Raw genomic sequence first — 17,427 nt, forward strand, 5'->3', positions numbered from 1 at the left:
GTGCCGTTGTAATTTTATTTATTTCCATTTAATTAATCACATATTCAAAGCTCACCTGCTGTGCTGTTTCCAGAGTCCTTACTTCCACAGACAGCTTCCTAATTGGTCAGAAATCTTGTTTCATTCATGATTACCAGCACTTCAGGCTATTTTTGACCAATCCTTGATGCCATTTACTGTTTTATCCTGTGTGATTCCTGTATATCAAGCCTAATAGAGCACATTTCCAGCTTTAAGTCTCCCAGAATCTCAGGCTGCAATTTTTCAGATAATATGCTGAAGGGGTTTTCCATCTATGGAAAGCAATCACTCCGTTACCTCTCTAGTCTAAGGCAGAAACAGTATTAACTGGCAGAGTAATAGGAACGTTAATTTTAGTGTTAATTGGTGTCTTCTGTTTGGGCATCAGATCACTTTCACCTGATATAGAACGTCTTATCTGTTCCCTTATAGCAATGTAGTGAAATAGTGCATTTAAAGTACTTTATAAAAGTTCAAATTGCAAAAAGAGCAGACCAAAACTGGGTCCTTTTTCTGGATACAGTGCTGTAAATCATGCTATGTTAATATAAAATACAAATAAAATACAAATCTAATTTCTTTCTTTTTCATTTCAGACTATTTTTATTAGTAAGCATGGCTAAATAAAGGTAGTTTATTTTGAAGTTGCTCTTATGTTGTTTACATCTGAAAAAAATTATTGTGTATGTTTTTCTCTAAGCCTGTGGGTGGTACAGCAGTTATCGGTTGGTAACAGGCTTTAAAGGAAGGCATAAAACCTGTTGAAACAGGCTAATCCTTTGTCAACTTCTTAACAGGGGCAAGTTGATTTCAACTCAATGCCACAATTGTAGCTCTCTCCAACCTCTTTGTGTATCAGGAACATACCTCTGCTACTGCATTCTTAGCATACACCCTTATGTTAGGAAGAGCAGTATGTACCAAAAACGGTACATTGGTGTAAACGCAATACTATATCCGGCATGAAGATATATATAGAGTAGTTACTTAGTTATATATACATTACTAAATTGTTATAATTATACTCGACGATTGCATTCTATACATATTCTTAACTTTAAGTGGAAAATAAAATCAATGTTTGACTGGGTCTTTCTGGGGAATGTATTGAAAATATGTACTGTTTAAAGATCAATACTTTTATTTAAATAAACGATATTAGTAATTTCTAATTTAATTCTTAGATAATTGGCCAGTACTTTCGGAGTGTATTCTATGTATTCTACTGTTCTTAATCCTTCTTTAATGCCTCTTCTAAATCTTGCAGCATTATTGCCATCCAGTGGAATTTGTAGGGAAAGTCAATAATAAATTGTATCTCATTGCTGCACCCTTCCATTGCTGATTAATTAAAAATAAAATAAAATGTTTAAATGTGATTTGGACCACTACTCTAAATTTTGTAATCATCCCTTTTGATCCCTTTGATTGACACAATTATTCATTTTTAGTAATATATCTAAAAAGCTGACCTGGTGCAGCAGTCCAGAGCTTGAGTTACTTTATGTGTTTTGCATGTTTCCATGCATTTTCACTGTGTTCTCTGTTTTCATTCTGAAAAAACGACACAAAAGACACACAGGCAGGTGGACTGGCTACTCAAAAATTTCTCTAGCTGTGAATGAATGTGTGAATATGTGAATGAGTGTGTAAATATGTGTATAACGGTTTGGTGTACCATCCAAGGTGAATTCTCCTGCCTTAACCCCCAGAGATCCCAGCCTCCAGATTCACCACTGATGAGGATACAGCAGTTACTGAAGATCAATCAATGAGTGAAATATATATTTGTAAAACAAAACAAAACAAAACAAAACAAAAACTCAAGTTTCTTTTGTATATGTGTGTCTCAAATCTGTTTGTGTTTAGGATAGTGCAATAAAAGCAGCCTTTAGTTATTGTATTTAGTGAAGTCATTTTGAAAATTCTTAAATACAGAAAACAATTGTTATTTTACTTATAATCAACCTTCTGTGATGTCTTCTCTGATGTTTTTTTACTGACACTAATGTGGAAATATTTTCAACTGCTTTTCTTTAGTATTTGCAATGTATAAGCTTAAATTATATAAGAATATAAAATACATTAATACATTAACGGACATTAATGCAATAAACATCAAAAGGGGGTTCAGGTCGGTTTTTACTAAGGCCAGTCAAATTGTAATACAATAATATTCAGTTATTGTAACATAATATATATACACATTAAAGTGTGGTGTACCAAACGTCTCCACACATATGAGATATGTCTTCAATTTTTTTTATACTAACTGCATATGATTGTATAGGCGGACATGCAATTTACAAATTTATCATGAGTTAGAGAGACAACTCCGTGTGTGTTTATGGAGATATTGAGATGCTGTTCTGCATGCTAAGATAATTTTTGCTAATAAAATAAAATAAGAACAAAGTGTTAATTTCCCTTATGTATGGAGACTGGGGACACACTGTAGGGTAATCTTCGGTCACCGCCGTCCTGTCTCCTTTAGCCCCGCCCACACCAAGCACCACACCTCGCCAACCAATCACAGCGCAGCGTGACTGCTCCATCACTCCATAGTTTCCCAGGCAACAGGGCTGCTCGGCTGAAGGCGCTGCATCATCAGCATCCGCTGCTCCGCGCTGCTCGAGGCCGCAGTGTCTCAGCACACACACCTCCCCCACATCACAGCCTCACTCACGCCCTGAGCACGAGATGGAGTAAAGCAGGGATCAGGTGAGTGCCACACTTCTATCCTTCCTCACTCATGATGTTATTGTGCTGGTGGTTGAGGCCGACCCTTGTGTTCCTACTGCCAAGGTTATATTGCGCGGATAGCGGTGACTGTTAAGGCAGCGAGCGGCGTCCTGCTTTGTCAAAGAGGCCTGCAGAGAGCGAAAAGCTGCCGCATACACACACACACACACACACACACACACACAGCTTTCACTGGTGAACAGATTTATCCGTCAAGGGAAGTGCGTGTTTGTAAGTAGCAGTTGTTTTCATGCTATATTTGGCCTTGAGAAAAGGGATACAGGCAAGACAGCAGGATGTGAAACTGTGCACAGCTTTTCTTTTGTAGAAAGCAGAGTGTTTACATACACTGGCTCTGTGTTTATATTTGTGTGTATATGATTCAGGAGTATTTTTGCTGATGCTGTTGTTGGCGGAGTGGAGAATGAAGGGTTAATAGTGAGTGTGCTTCTTGGGGCAGTACTGTTACTGCTTTAGTCCTGTCCACTGCCTGTCACTGAGCCTCAGGTATACGAAAAGTGTTGTGTGTATTGTAAGGTGTGGTTTAAATAACTGCCTCTGTAAATGATTTTGTACGGTCCACATGTGTGTGCAGTGTTTTAAATATGGCTGGCCTAAGCTCTAGGCTGTTGATTGTGTCAATTTGTGTGTATAGGTAGAATTCCCTCTTGTCCGGCCCCTCCCTGTTCTGCGAGACACTTGTTTTATTATGGTGATGAATCTCTGTGCTTCAGGAGAAAAGGAGGGGTGAGATCAGGAGGGATATGGAGCTCTGTTCCATTAAAGTTGTCCCCTGCTGGTACCAGAGCTTAAACCTTTTCTACAGCTGCCCGTCTCCCGTCTTTGTTTCATCCTCGGAGCATTAAAAGTGTGCTTTGAGCTGGGTACGATGGGAGACAGGTGACCTAGGCCACCATGTATAGCCATGTATATACCGTGTATAGTACCTCAGAGGAACAATAACCTTAGATCTTGGTTTTACAAATCAGAAGCTATTTGTTTGTAGCTATGCGTTTCAAATTAAAATTTTGTGTTTAAATGTTGAACCTCAAAATTCCCTTAAGTAAAAGATTTTCATGTTAGATGATCCAAGAGCTTTGTATCGAACATGTTCAGATAGTCATATCATATTTCAGGTGAAGAGTGCAGCAATGTTCTGAACTATCACTCAGACATATTGAGAACAGCTAGCCTTTAGCAGAAAGCACAGTAGGGTGGGGCAGTGGGCAGATAGCCACTTTTAACATTGAGCTCACAGCATTATTAAACCTGTTTGTGGGGTTTATATACAACAATGAGAATTCATTATATCTGCATGAATGAGCTAGTGACCTATAAATGTATCTCTCATATGTTGTATAAGCAGATATGCAGATATTTCTCCTGTCCTGTTCCTGTCCTTCTCCTGTTTTTTTTATGTTGTGCTCAGGTTATTGTGCTGTTGAACTGAATCACTGATTTTCTCTTTATGGAGTTCAGGGCGGTCGTGAGGTCATCGCTACAGGAGCATTGAACCTGCTTATTAAAAGTTTCCATCTAGCTATCGTGATAATTAAGCTCAAAGGTCAACATATTGATCTCAGAACAAGGAATTGAACACCTTAGAGATGCAAAGCAAAGCATATAATATAATGAAAAAAATTCATGCACAGCAGAGGATTCACTCATAAACATTAGATATTTTGTAATGTATTTTTAACATAGCAGAAGCTACAGGGAAGGTTTTTAAACTTGTGGTGATGTTATAGAGAGTTCTGCTTGTGACAGTGTTATGTTGTGTGGATGTAGTGTGAGGAAATGCAAGAGGTTTGAATGTTTAAGTGTAATGACCAATGATACACCCTGTTGGTAACCGTACACCTGACACAAGGCCCAATGTGTTTGCTGACTCACTGTACAAGCTCATCCTCTTTATTACGCTGACTTTCAGTCCTAATGACTCTCTAACCTCCAGTATATATGACATTTTCTTGTTAACATGTGTTTTGAAATAGTGTCCTGACATCGAAGTCTTCATAAAATACAGCACGCTGTCGATTGGTTTGTTATTTATGAGGTTTGCTGGCCTCAGATATTTCCTTCATGATTACAAAGCCACTACAAGCACAAAACCCTTTGACTCCAAATATACTTCTAATGACACAAATAAACATTTAAATTATGTGACTGTAGTGCAAATTTGAAACTACCATTTCAAACACTATCAAGAAATCTTAAAAAATCTTAGGATCAAACACTGTGGTGGTAATTTTAGTTACTTACATTTTCTCTATTTGTGTTGGTTATGATAAATTCTGCTCTTTTCTGAAAGGATAGTTTATACTTATAAAGCAACAGCTCTGCCATAAGCTATGGGTTAGCGAAGTTACTAACTATTGGACCACACACACACACACAAATATATATATATATATATATATATATATATATATATATATATATATAGCGAAACTCGAACCCAGGACATGTGAGGCGAACATGCTAACCACTAAGCCACCGTGCCACCTATATATATATATATATATATATATATATATATATATATATATATATATATATGCTTGGTGGGTTTCCTCCTGGTGCTCTGGTTTCCTCTCACAGTCCAAAGACATGCTTCTAGGCTGATTGGAGTCTCTAAATTGCCTGTATTGCATGAGTGTGTGTGCCTTACGATGGGTTGGCACTCTGTCCAGGGTGTGTCATGCCTTGATGCCCGATGACGCCTGAGGCAAAGGTGACCCGAGTATAGATCGGATAAACCTCATACAGACAATGAAATGAAATGAAAGTATATATATATATACAAAGGGGCCTAAAAAATGTATACACACTTCAGCATGAAAAATATATAATTAAAAATTTTATTACGAAATTTATATAAACAACAAAGGGTAGCTGTAAGTCATGTTTAAATTATGCAATCACATTAGGTGCTCAAAGTGGCCACCGTTAGCATCAAGACAATTTTGATTTCGGTGAACTACTGTATGAACAACATCAGGAATTCATGCGTTTGTTAGTCGTGTTGGTGGTTCTGTTCCAAACACACGCCGCCATTGTTGAAATTTACACACATTTTTTAATTTTACAATACCACTTCAAAATGATCTTGCGTTGCTCGAAAATCAAGCGTGCCTCCGCCATTTTCTTTGGCTCTCTTCTGATGGTCACAACTCCATCGACTCGTATGCGTTTATAATTCTCATTAATCTTCTTCTTCTTGTTGAGCCATTATTATAGTTCTGAAGGGACTAAAAACCAAATGTGAGCTTTCACAGTGTGAAGGATGCATTGACGTATTGCACAAGCTAGCAATAGCAGCTAATTTAGTATCTACTGTTTTCCTTTTTCTACAAATGCACTTTATGCTCCAACATCTTCAATTAGATTTCCATTTTATGTTAGTTCCATGTAAAATAACCTTTGGTTAGCACAGGAAATTAGTCAGTTCTTGGTAATGGTAATTGTTTATTTAAAGGAATGACCAGGAAGTAGCATGAATATGCCACTCGGGAGATTCAGATTTGATATATTTAGGATACGCTGTTCATTCTTATGCCAAAAAATTCTAGCTTGTAGGGTTATTTCCATGAATTATTTAGAATCAACTGATACTGTTTAGCCTAAATCTCTCTCAGATTTAGCCATATTAAGCAGTTCAGTGTCACTGAGCATGCTCTACTGAGAATATACTTGTGAGCAAGATACGTATCTGTTAGACTTTATGACTTAGTTGAAAATATAAAAATATATTGACTATCCTGAAATGCATGTTTATGAGTGTTTCATGTATGAAAAATATTAAGAAGCAATCCCATTAAAAAAGTTAGAGACATGTTTAAAAGAGAATTTGATTCATTAAAATTTGTTAAAATGATGTTTCAGTGAAAGATATTAAGAGTATAGAAAAGGGAACAGAAATGACTCTGGTAATGGCGAGCTGCTTGACTCCATGCTGAACAATTCTGTGATATAAAAGAAGTGATATAAAGACTTTTACAAGGTGTGAAGGTCAGTGAATCCAGATGAATAGAATAGCAAAAGGTCACTTAATACTGAAAGGAAATTATGTAATATGCCATGAGCCTATAAATTGTACTGTATAATATGCAGTAATTTTAAGAAAGACAGATTATGTATGTCCTGCCAGAATTACATTCAGTTCCATTATATTTTTTATAGGACTTTTAGAAATAGATATGGCTATAACACAGCTTAAGGGAAATCCAGATGCAGAAAAAAGTTCATTCAGTATCTGAAATCTGTGCCTAAAATCTCATTGAGACTACTTCTGTGACACTCGTGTAAAAGCCACAAATAGGAGGATGGCATAGTATGATGTGAAACGCACAGGACAGGTACAGATATTTTGGCACACATGTTGAATTGTAAACAATGGTAATGGACAGTAAAAATGCCCTTATTTCCTCAAGCTCACTGAGGATTCTCAAGAATGTTTTTGTGACCCCATTTTGTGCACGAGCTCAAATCACCCTGATTGACATACTCACACTAGTGATGCAAGCAGAACATAGTCTTTAATGGCAGGTCTATGGTTGGATGATCTTCATCATATATTCTGACATGAGCATGTTTATCAAAGAGTCTGTTATATAATTTGGACAAGATTATACAGAGCAGTGCGATAAGTAATAACCTTACATAACAGATGAAAGTTCACTGTGTAAAACTGAACAAGAACAATACATTATTTCTAATCTGTGATTTTGTATATAAAAGATTATATAAAATGACAACGAATTGAAGTTATTATTTATTAGTATTAATAAAGGTATCCTCTTACTAGGATGACAAAATCAAATTCTTTGTCAGTTGTGTTATTCTTTGCTTTAGATCTGTGTAGTATTTAGGAAGGCACATTTTTTGAAACATGTCTACTTCCCAAAACAATAAATAATTCAGAGCACGTGGCCTGGCATCCCAGAGAGAAGAATCCTGACATTGTTTCCCTGCAGACAATCCTCTCAGGTCCTCCATGCTCTCTGGCTGAAGCTATAGACACACACACATACACGCACACTTGGACTGTTCTGGTAATGGACCTTGTGCATCACCACAACTCAGACGATGCCAGTTATGGTGAATCACTGCCTGGCAGGAAATAGGTTTTAAACACAGTTATGCCGATGGTGGTGTTACAAGATTATTGGGAGTCTCCACCTCCTCCTAACACACCCACACTCTTACCATCAAACTAAGCAGTTCTATTGATTCAGGCTCCTGTGGGTTATCTGAGTTATCAAACCCAGGATGCAATATGATAGTCCTGTGTAGAGAGCAGAAACCTGGGTGCGCCCTGATATAGAGCAGTTTCACAGCAGGAAAAATGGCCTGCATTGCAGGTTTCTAATTTAAGCTACTTCTTATTCATATAGATACATGCTGGATATTTATTTTGTCATTGTCCAGTTATAGACATTCGTTTTTTTAGTTCATGTGTGTAGAAATTTAGCATAGTGTTTAATAGTTCTGGCCAGCAGAGGACAGAACTACTAAACACTACACTATTTTACGTCCATAAATTTTGGACACCTTTAACTAAGATGGCTTGTTGCTTGGTATTTTGCAGATTCAGCATTGTTGATTACTGTGGTAATTAGGTGCTGTGCTGAAGTACATAAAGCTTTTCAGATTCAGCTCTGACGAGATCTCGAGTCTCATGTAAACAACGTTTGTGATTTGATCCTAAATTTCATAAAAATCACCTTGAAAAAAGTACTTATATGTATATATATAAACTGAATAGTAAGTGTACAAAGATATGTTTGTGCTCATGCACCAGTACAATAGTGCACACTCATCTAGGGGATTTAGGGAAGTTTACTCATGTAGGGGATTTTCAGTCAGGATGATAAGAGTGAATGTCCGGCTTATTAATTTAAATAATGAATGAATCTCATATTGATTAAAAGAGTGCACTTACCAACATGCATTAGATTAGATTTTTTTTCTACGATGAGACCATTTTTGTGGACTGTTCCATTGTGGAGCTGAAAACTGAGAGCAGAAAGTCTTTTTAGATATGCCAGTGTGCTGTGAAGAGTACATTGACACCATGATCAGTGTTATTATGTATCTCATACTGATACAGTGAACCGAGACTCATATAGATCATATGAGCCCATAAATTTAGAAAAGAACCTCAGCTGAAGTCCTTTATCATGGCTTTAAAAAATATACTATACCACTGTGCTTGTGTATTTGATGCATGGTTCTGCATGGTCAAGCATTAATTGCTTCAGACTCCTCTGCTGTACCTTCACATAACATGTGCCAGTAATCCTCCATATTACTTCTCTAATATGCACAGTTTGCTGTTTAAAAAATCACCCTTATGATAGAAACACTAAAGCCATGCAAACCCTCCATAGGTACGCTTGGAGGAAGAGCATAGGACTGAGGGAACATGTTGAAAAAGTAACCAAAGAGCTAATGAGTGGACTAGTCTAGTTGTTCAGCAACCCCTTTGCCCCTGCATATCCATTTTGGTCAAATGATCTACACACGGAGGCCACTGTGCCAGGGTGACCCATGGTATTTAGAAAAAGTGGCTTGTTCAAAGCTGTCTGTTCAGGTCTTGTAAGAAATGTAAAGATGAGTAAGCACAAGGACATAAGCCATGTATTTTGGTTAGCCAACACAATGATTCTGTTTGTTGTTATTTTATATGATTGACATATAAGATCTGTACAGCAGCAGTTTTAAGCTCTTTGACACTGAATTACTGTATGCAGCTCGCTTTCCTTTGCTTTGTGATTAAGCACTGGGCAGAATTATGCGGTTTGTGCTTTTACATGAAATGTCACATTTTATTGGCCAGATTGTGACTCAGAGGCACTGGCGATAAAGGCTGTGTTATTAATCCAGGGTGATTTTTTTTCACAGAGTGATCTCATTCTTCGGTCTTGCCTCATTCTGACACACAGAGGATGTGAGAGTCATCTGAAGGATCTTGCAGTCATCGCTGTACAAGCTCTAAAGCTCCCCCTCTCCACTTAGATTATGCAGTGATTACTGTAAGACATCAAAGTAGCTTGATAATTTTGTCTTAATACATTTAATGCTGTTAACAAGCTCAGATCTTTTATGTAATTATGTGCACTGATTTTCATCTTCTGGATATTTATTCTTTCATTTAGCACATTTCTCTCTCTCTCTCTCTCTCTCTCTCTCTCTTTCTCTCTTTCTCTCTGAGTCTCTCTCTCTCTCACTCTGTGTGATTTATGTAAAAAAATGTGTCTTTGTGTGGGGGCATTTGTTAACTAACTAACTAACTAACTATGGAACTTGCAGTAGAATAGGTAGAATATTTGTGATGCTATAGAGATTTAGCTATTTGTTTTTAAGGTTGGTTAAACCTCTCTCTCTCTCTCTCTCTCTCTCTCTTTCTGAGGTTCTGAAAAAGAAATGTGTGTTTGGTTGGGGCCTTCATTACTAACGGGGCCTAATTAACTAACTAACTAAATACCTAACTAACTAACTAACTAATTAGTGTTTACTTAAATGACTTAAGGTACATAAGGTAGAATATTTGAGATATTACAGAGATTTCGGTATTTGTTTTCAAGGTTGGTTAAACCTCTCTCTCTCTCTCTGTGTGTGTGTGTGTGTGTCTGTGTCTTGTACACACACATGTGGGTAAGATGAGTGCCACTCTGTGGCTGTCACTGTCCCAGCAGGACTTTAAGAGAAGAAGACAGAAATGAAAAGCTGATTTCACTCTTTGGGGATGAATAAGGTTAATGTCTTTAGGCAGCTGGGATATATAGGATTCTTTATAGCTGGAAGGATGTTTGGCAGCAGAATTGTCAGGTTGTCTTCCACTGAAAACAAAAGTAGTGCGTCCTCAATCCTGCTGCATATAACTGATCACCCATTCCACATTTGAATACAATTACTTTTTTACAGTGATACTATGTAGGTGTTTTGGGAGTGTGTGTAACTTGCTGTGTGAATCCATATACCAGATGTGTTATGAAGATATTTTTCAGCATATACAAACTTAGATTTGTAAAGTCATTTATATCAGTGTTCTTGCTGCCCTTTGTGTTTTGTTTGAGGCTGAAGCAAACCCAGGCCTGTCGTTTGCATGTTTAAATAGCAAAAGCAAAGTGGAGTACATGCTAGACAGAGTCTAAATGTCAGGAAGTCATATTGCCAGAATGATTCAACTAATTGGTGCATTTCTTTCTGTGCAAAACCAAGTGATGGCACTGCACTAATAATACGTTAGAATAATTTTAACTTAACGACCACTTGATGTGGATACTGACTTCCTGCAGCACATTTTCAGATCTACAGTTATCTTAATTTGTGGCTTTTTTGTGTCTGAAAGTGTCTTTTTATAGAAATCAATTTACATACAAAGTGAAAGCTATGACCAGTATGGAATTCTATAAATGTACACTTTTTTGAAGAAGAAGAAGAAAGAAAAGAAGACTTTATTATTGGTACACATACATTACAGCAAAGTAGAATTTTTTTCTTTGCATATAGAGCACAGGGACAATTATGACGCAGTGCCCCTGAATCAAGAGAGGGTTGAGGGCCTTTCTCATGGGGCAGAGGGGTGACAACTTGGTGGTGCTGCAGCTTGAACCCCAAACTTCCAATGAACAACCCAGAACTTTAACCACTGCCCCACTTTTATGTCAGTTACGATCATTGTGTCAACTGAATTTCAGGGAAGACATGTCTGACTTCCTTTATTATACAGTAGGGAGTGTACAGAGTATTAGAAGCTGATTTTACTGATTTATTTTTGTATGTTAACTATGAAGTTGATATCTTGTTGAAATAATGAGTAAATACCTCAAAATAACTACATATAAACTCAAAGCTTCAGCTTTTATTCACAACTTGTGGATCAGGGCTTCTGTATGTAAGCTTGAGAAAGAGGTTGTTGTACAGATAGATGTAATAAAGTTTTTAAATGTTCTTAGAAATTAGATAATGTTCTGAGAATCAGTACTTCTTGCCAACAGAGATCCTGGCATGTCAGTCCCTTTGAGAGTTCTAATGAATTCTAAAATAACAGTAAAAGTATCTCACTTTTAAACCACACAGCGTGACTATGCACTTGGCTTATTGAATGCAGATTGATGCAGTGAACTTCAGAGAGAAGTGTCAGTGAATCCAGTGCTGCTGCAGAAAGCTAATATGAATGTCAGTGGTGATCTTGATCACAGCATTCGACTGATAAAACCCCATAATGTTATTTGTGATTTATGCGTTAGCTGTTATTGAGAGAGGATAAGTGGAATGGAAAAATTGCACACGATCATTACGTCAAAATGGAAAATACTCAAAAATAAAAGTCCTTGGGCATGTTATTGGGAAAGTGACAGCCAATTTGTAAGCCAGCATTGCATGAAATGGATTGGCTGTGCATTTTCTTCACTAATCCCCCCTTTTTACCGTAGAAATAAATCAATGTGTTTCATACTCATTCACTCAGGTTCTCTCTTCTTCTTTTCATCCCTCTTTCCCTCTTTTTCCCCTCTACCTCATTTATTCTCCTGACAGATTGTTGCAGAGTCCTCATCGTACGGATCTAGCACATTTTCACCATGAGCATTGCAGTGTCACCGGTGGCCAGTGAGGCTGCCTCGCCTATGATCACCTCTGTCACTCCCACCTTGGAGTCCTTGGAGTCCCCTAAACATTGTTCAGATGGGCCTAATATAAGTGGGGATAAGGTGCTTCAGAGCCCAGAATACCGCCAGAGAAATTGTAAACCTCCTCCCTTGCACACAGGAGCGGACTGGAAGGTGGTGCTTCACCTGCCAGAGATTGAGACCTGGCTGAGAGCTACAGCAGAGAGAGTGAGGGATCTTACGCAGTCTGTGCAGCAGGATAGCCTCAACAGGCACGTGGATGTTCACCTGGTGCAACTAAAGGTAAGAGACACTGCTTTATGCCTTTAAAGATAAAACCGCTGCACACTGTCCCACAGATATACTGTACATGCTGCTGGACGTGAAGATGTGCTAAAGTGTGTAAATAAACTATATTCCATTTTTCATATAGATCAGTGCTGATTCTGTAGCATTTAGAAAAATATCAATGCTGCAAATGTCTTGTTTAGTGTCTTGAATATCATTGTCAGCTGTTACATGATTAACACTGGCAGATCAAAATCAGTGTAGTGATTTTGTTATAGGTCAAATGTTCCCATTATAGCTTTTTCCCTCATAAATGAATGAAAATTGGCTACAGTGCAGCACAACACACAACATACTGCTAACACCTGGTTTTCTGAGACATACAAAATCATACGCTAAACTGTCAGGTTAGTACAAGGAACAGGATATTTTTGAAAGGCAACTTCCTCCTTCAAACGCACATACAGTATATAAGCTACTCTGGTTAGCTGTAAGCCTTTCATATTATTAGCCACTTTAATTTAGTTGCTCCAGTGCAGAACACAATTCTCTCAGAGGCTCACTCAGTGTGCTTTGGAATCATCTACATATGGTAGATTATTATATTAATTTAATTTATAATTAACCAAGCTGTAGCACTGGACCTAAAGGCCTCATTTTTTTTTTTTTTTTTGATAATTGAATTTTTCCAGTGGAGGGTGGAGTGCCACATAATTAGGTTATGGAGTTATGGACATTTATTACGGGAGATCCATCCATCTGTATTTTCACTGAACAAATATTGTGTAAATACTTCATATTTATTGGCTTCTTATGTCAAATTTCATGGGAATACATTGAGAATAAAGAGTAAAAGAGCAAGCTAGGTTTTTTACCTCTGGTAACTAGAAACAGGACATTAGACGAGTAACAGACAGGACAATGAACACAGTACACAATAAATAACAGAGTTTTAGGGTAATGATGATGACTTTAATGATGGCTGTGTTAGCTAACTGTGCTTGGAAGTTAGCTAGCTAAGTTAGCTACCTTAGAATGAAGCTAAAGAAGTCTGTCAAGCTTGGTAAATTAAGTTGAGTTAAGTTGTCATATGATAAATTAATGATTTGGACCTGTGTTTAAAGTCATCTTATTGTTAGAGCTTGGGTTCTACCCAATGCCCTTTTCAAATGAGCAATTATATAATTGCTTTATGAGCGATTCCTATTAATAGAAAGCTTGCAGGCTGTGAATATTTGAGTAAAGAGGTGGATAGACAGCAGATAGACACGATGGTGATGTTTCAATGCTTTTAGATGCTTTTTAGATTCACGCAGGAGTGACAGAACATCTGCTGACGTCCACTCACATACAAGTACTATCCTCTCATATCTTAGATTTTAGCTAGCGCTGACACGAGGTTCTCTGATCCCTTTTATGTTTAAAGTAAACACACTGAAACCCTTCATGCCATGGCTTTTTATAGCCTTACTGCGGCGCTCAATAAATAATGTGTAAAGGGTTTTAGCTTGGACGGGACATGTTTGTTTTGCGTGTGTCTGAACAAATGTGAAACTTGCAGCACAGTACTTAAAGTGAATAGAGTACATAATCTTGATTACTTAAAGTATGTGGACAAACAACATCTTTAATGACATGCTTAGATCATTGTTTTTGGAGTGAAATAATATTACTGTTTGTTTTTGGTTTTAGACATCGCTTTATAATCATAAAATATAGGGCCTGTTTTTTAAGCTTATCATGATTTTTTTTTTCCAGAGCAATTTACATTTATCTCATTTATACATCTGAGCAATTGAGGGTTACAGGCCTTGATCAAGGACCCAGCAGGGGCAGCTTGGTGGCTCTGGGATTAAACTCACAAACTTCTGATCAGTAGTCCAATGCCTTAACCACTGAGCTACTACTTTAGCTAGAACATAAACTTGGCAGTGACTAAATTGTGGCTCAAGCAGAAGTTTGGAGAATGTGAAGGGGGATAGGATGCTTGTCAGTCTTGTGGTTGCTCATGTGACAGGTAATGATGCAACTGTGACAAGTTAAAGATTTGTGTAAAATGGTACAAAATAATATTATCTATTAATAACATTAGGCACTTTTTTAATCTCATACGACATGTGGAAGCCTATGAGAAGAGGATACAAGGTCATTTGAAAGTGGATGGTTTAGAGGTTCAAGAATGTCTAGCTCTTTTATTTTCTCATAATCTAACCAATCAGGTCGCAGCTCTACCAGGATGTAGTGCTGTTATAGAGAACATAAGGATTTTACAATAAACTGAATCTGATATTTTAATACCCTTTCATGAAATGACAAAAAAAAAAAAAAATCAAAATTAGGACCAGATTAGGACAATGCTGTTCTTAGTTGTTACTCAGTACAACAAGGGTGTAATAGTTTTTTCTGTTTTTTTTACAGCACAAAAACATTTTTCTTTTCATAGTCAGTGCAATGGCTCAATTTGGGATGGTAATAATAATAATGTGGAGTGAATGTTTGGCTTAGCCTCTCTCAAGACTCTGCATTGGGAATGATTGCACTCTTTGTCTATTCTCTCAGCAGACAATGAATCATTTTGGGTTACGTAGTGCAAACACTGCTGGAATGGAATGAACTAAGGCTCCTCTGTTATTGTGGCTCAGTTATTTCCATTCGTTTATTTCAGTGGTTCTTCAGTACAAAACAATGAGTAATGTGCCTTTATCTGAGTGGAAAACAAATAAGTAAAAGACATAGTTTAATTCTCATGTAAATGAACTTTCCTCACTGTGTTCCTGGCAACCCCCATATCCTATTTGACCATGTCATGCTATAGGTTTAATCATATAAACATCTTTAAACCACACAAATGTGATATGATAATTATATTCATGATAATTGACAATCATTTTGATGGATGAATGAACTTCTTTATTGTCATTGTGGGGACACAGTGGTACAAAACAACAAAATGGGTTTAGCAGCTTTTAAAATGCCTTATATTAAAAACAATGAGTAATTAAATAGTCAGTAATAGATAGAAGTTGAAATAACAGTATAAACAATATAACCAGTAGTGCAGTGACAGCAGTGTTATAAGTGATATAGAGCAAGAGGCAGTACCTTGTAACTGCGTCAGTATTGAACGTATATCCGAGTTGAAAACAATGTTTACAGTATATGTACAATTCTAACAGTATAAACATTATAGACATTCTGATAGTTGTAGTCGTAAACAATATAAACTGTAGTGCAGCATGTTGTACTATTTTGAAGTGATACAGTGCAAAAGACTGTGGCTTATATAAAGTACAGACAAGACTAGTAGAGGAGGGTAGTGTTTTTCTTACAAGCCTGGTAATAACTGTCCTTTGTGATCTGACTCACTCACCCTAAAGCAGAGTAAACAATCATCTAGGTAGTGTTGTGGCCTTTCGGGAGGCAAGTTTACTCTGTTGTTGTGTCAGTCACTTTCAGATAAGTGAAGACTGCCATCTAGTGGAGAACAATATGATGAATATGATTGATTATTTCATACCATACATACACAATATTGGCAAAAGTTTTGAGACCTCTGCCTTTACATGCACACAAACTTTAATGATATCCCATGATATCCCCTTAATCCATAGGGTTTAATATGGAGTTGGCCCGCCCTTTGCAGCTATAACAGCTTCAACTCTTCTGGGAAGGCTTTCAACAAGCTTTAGTAGTGTGTATATGGGAATTTTTGACCATTCCTCTAGAAGCGCATTTGTGAGGTCAGGCATTGATGTTGGACGAGAAGGTCTGGCTCGCAGTCTCCGCTCTAATTCATCCCAAAGATGTCCTATTGGGTTGAGGTCAAGACTCAGGCCAGTAAAGTTCCTAAACACCAAAGTCGCTCTGTGATTTTACGTGACTTACGTGCTTTCACTATGTTATAATACCGCTAAACACAGTTAACCATGGAATATTTTGTAGTGAGGAAATATCACGAATGGACTTATTGCACAGGAGGCAACCTATCCTGGTACCATGCTTGAATTTACTAAGCTCCTGAGAGGGATCCATTCTTTCATAAATATTTGTAGAAGCAGTCTGCATGCCTAGGTGCTTGATTTTGGCAATATAGTGTAGATTAATACATACCACATTTTATATAGACAAACTGATGCTTGTTAATTTGGTTATGTGCAATATAGTTGGAAAAATATTTCACTTAAACAGAAAAAAAGCTAATGATCATAGAATCTAGAGTTTAGCAGAGCAGAATAAAGGTACAGTCATGAATGCCCACATTTATAAACACTGTGAGAATTTTAATTTTGATCATTAATACTTGTTTTCCAAATAAAATCTTGAAATAGTTGGTTATGTTATAAATGTTTTTGTAGTTTCATTCAAATTAAATTAATCTAATACCGGACATATCATTCAACACATACATGCCTCCAGCTGTTAGTATGGATTGTTATACTGACAGTAATATTTTGGTGATCTCTCTAAGCCTCCTGTTGAATATGGTGTGTGTTGGATTGTTGGTTGCTACATGGACCAGTACATGGAAATATCAGCTTTTAATATAGTCCTATTTATCTAGTATTCCCTATTATACGATTCCAATATAAGAATAATTCAAATGTAAGATGTTTAAGTCTGTTTCTGTCCATTGCTAGTTTTAGCATTTATTTCTACAAACTAAATGATCAGTGAATATAATAAGAAAATTGCAGCTTCAAATTGGCCTAAAAATATGATTAATTCAAGGTATATTCAAGCCATCTTTACTTGTTAAGTA

General features: G+C 37.0%; 1 protein-coding gene across 2 annotated transcripts in view; it reads left to right on the forward strand.

Moving 5' to 3' along the window:
- The first annotated feature begins 2,591 nt into the window (after nt 1–2,591).
- Nucleotides 2,592–17,427, forward strand: part of akap6 (A kinase (PRKA) anchor protein 6) — a 94,398-nt gene continuing 79,562 nt past the window's right edge. Inside the window, exons 1-3 of one of the 2 annotated variants that reach the window (XM_058399917.1) lie at nt 2,665–2,742; nt 9,670–9,800; nt 12,310–12,683. In XM_058399917.1, coding sequence (XP_058255900.1) covers nt 12,354–12,683 — 330 coding nt within the window. In that variant the 5' untranslated portion in view covers nt 2,665–2,742; nt 9,670–9,800; nt 12,310–12,353. Of the gene's footprint in view, nt 2,743–9,669; nt 9,801–12,309; nt 12,684–17,427 lie in introns of both variants that reach the window. The other variant, XM_058399916.1, reaches the window with a different exon arrangement.

This window comes from Hemibagrus wyckioides, linkage group LG09 (genome assembly GCF_019097595.1).
Source record: "Hemibagrus wyckioides isolate EC202008001 linkage group LG09, SWU_Hwy_1.0, whole genome shotgun sequence".
NCBI lineage: Eukaryota > Metazoa > Chordata > Actinopteri > Siluriformes > Bagridae > Hemibagrus > Hemibagrus wyckioides.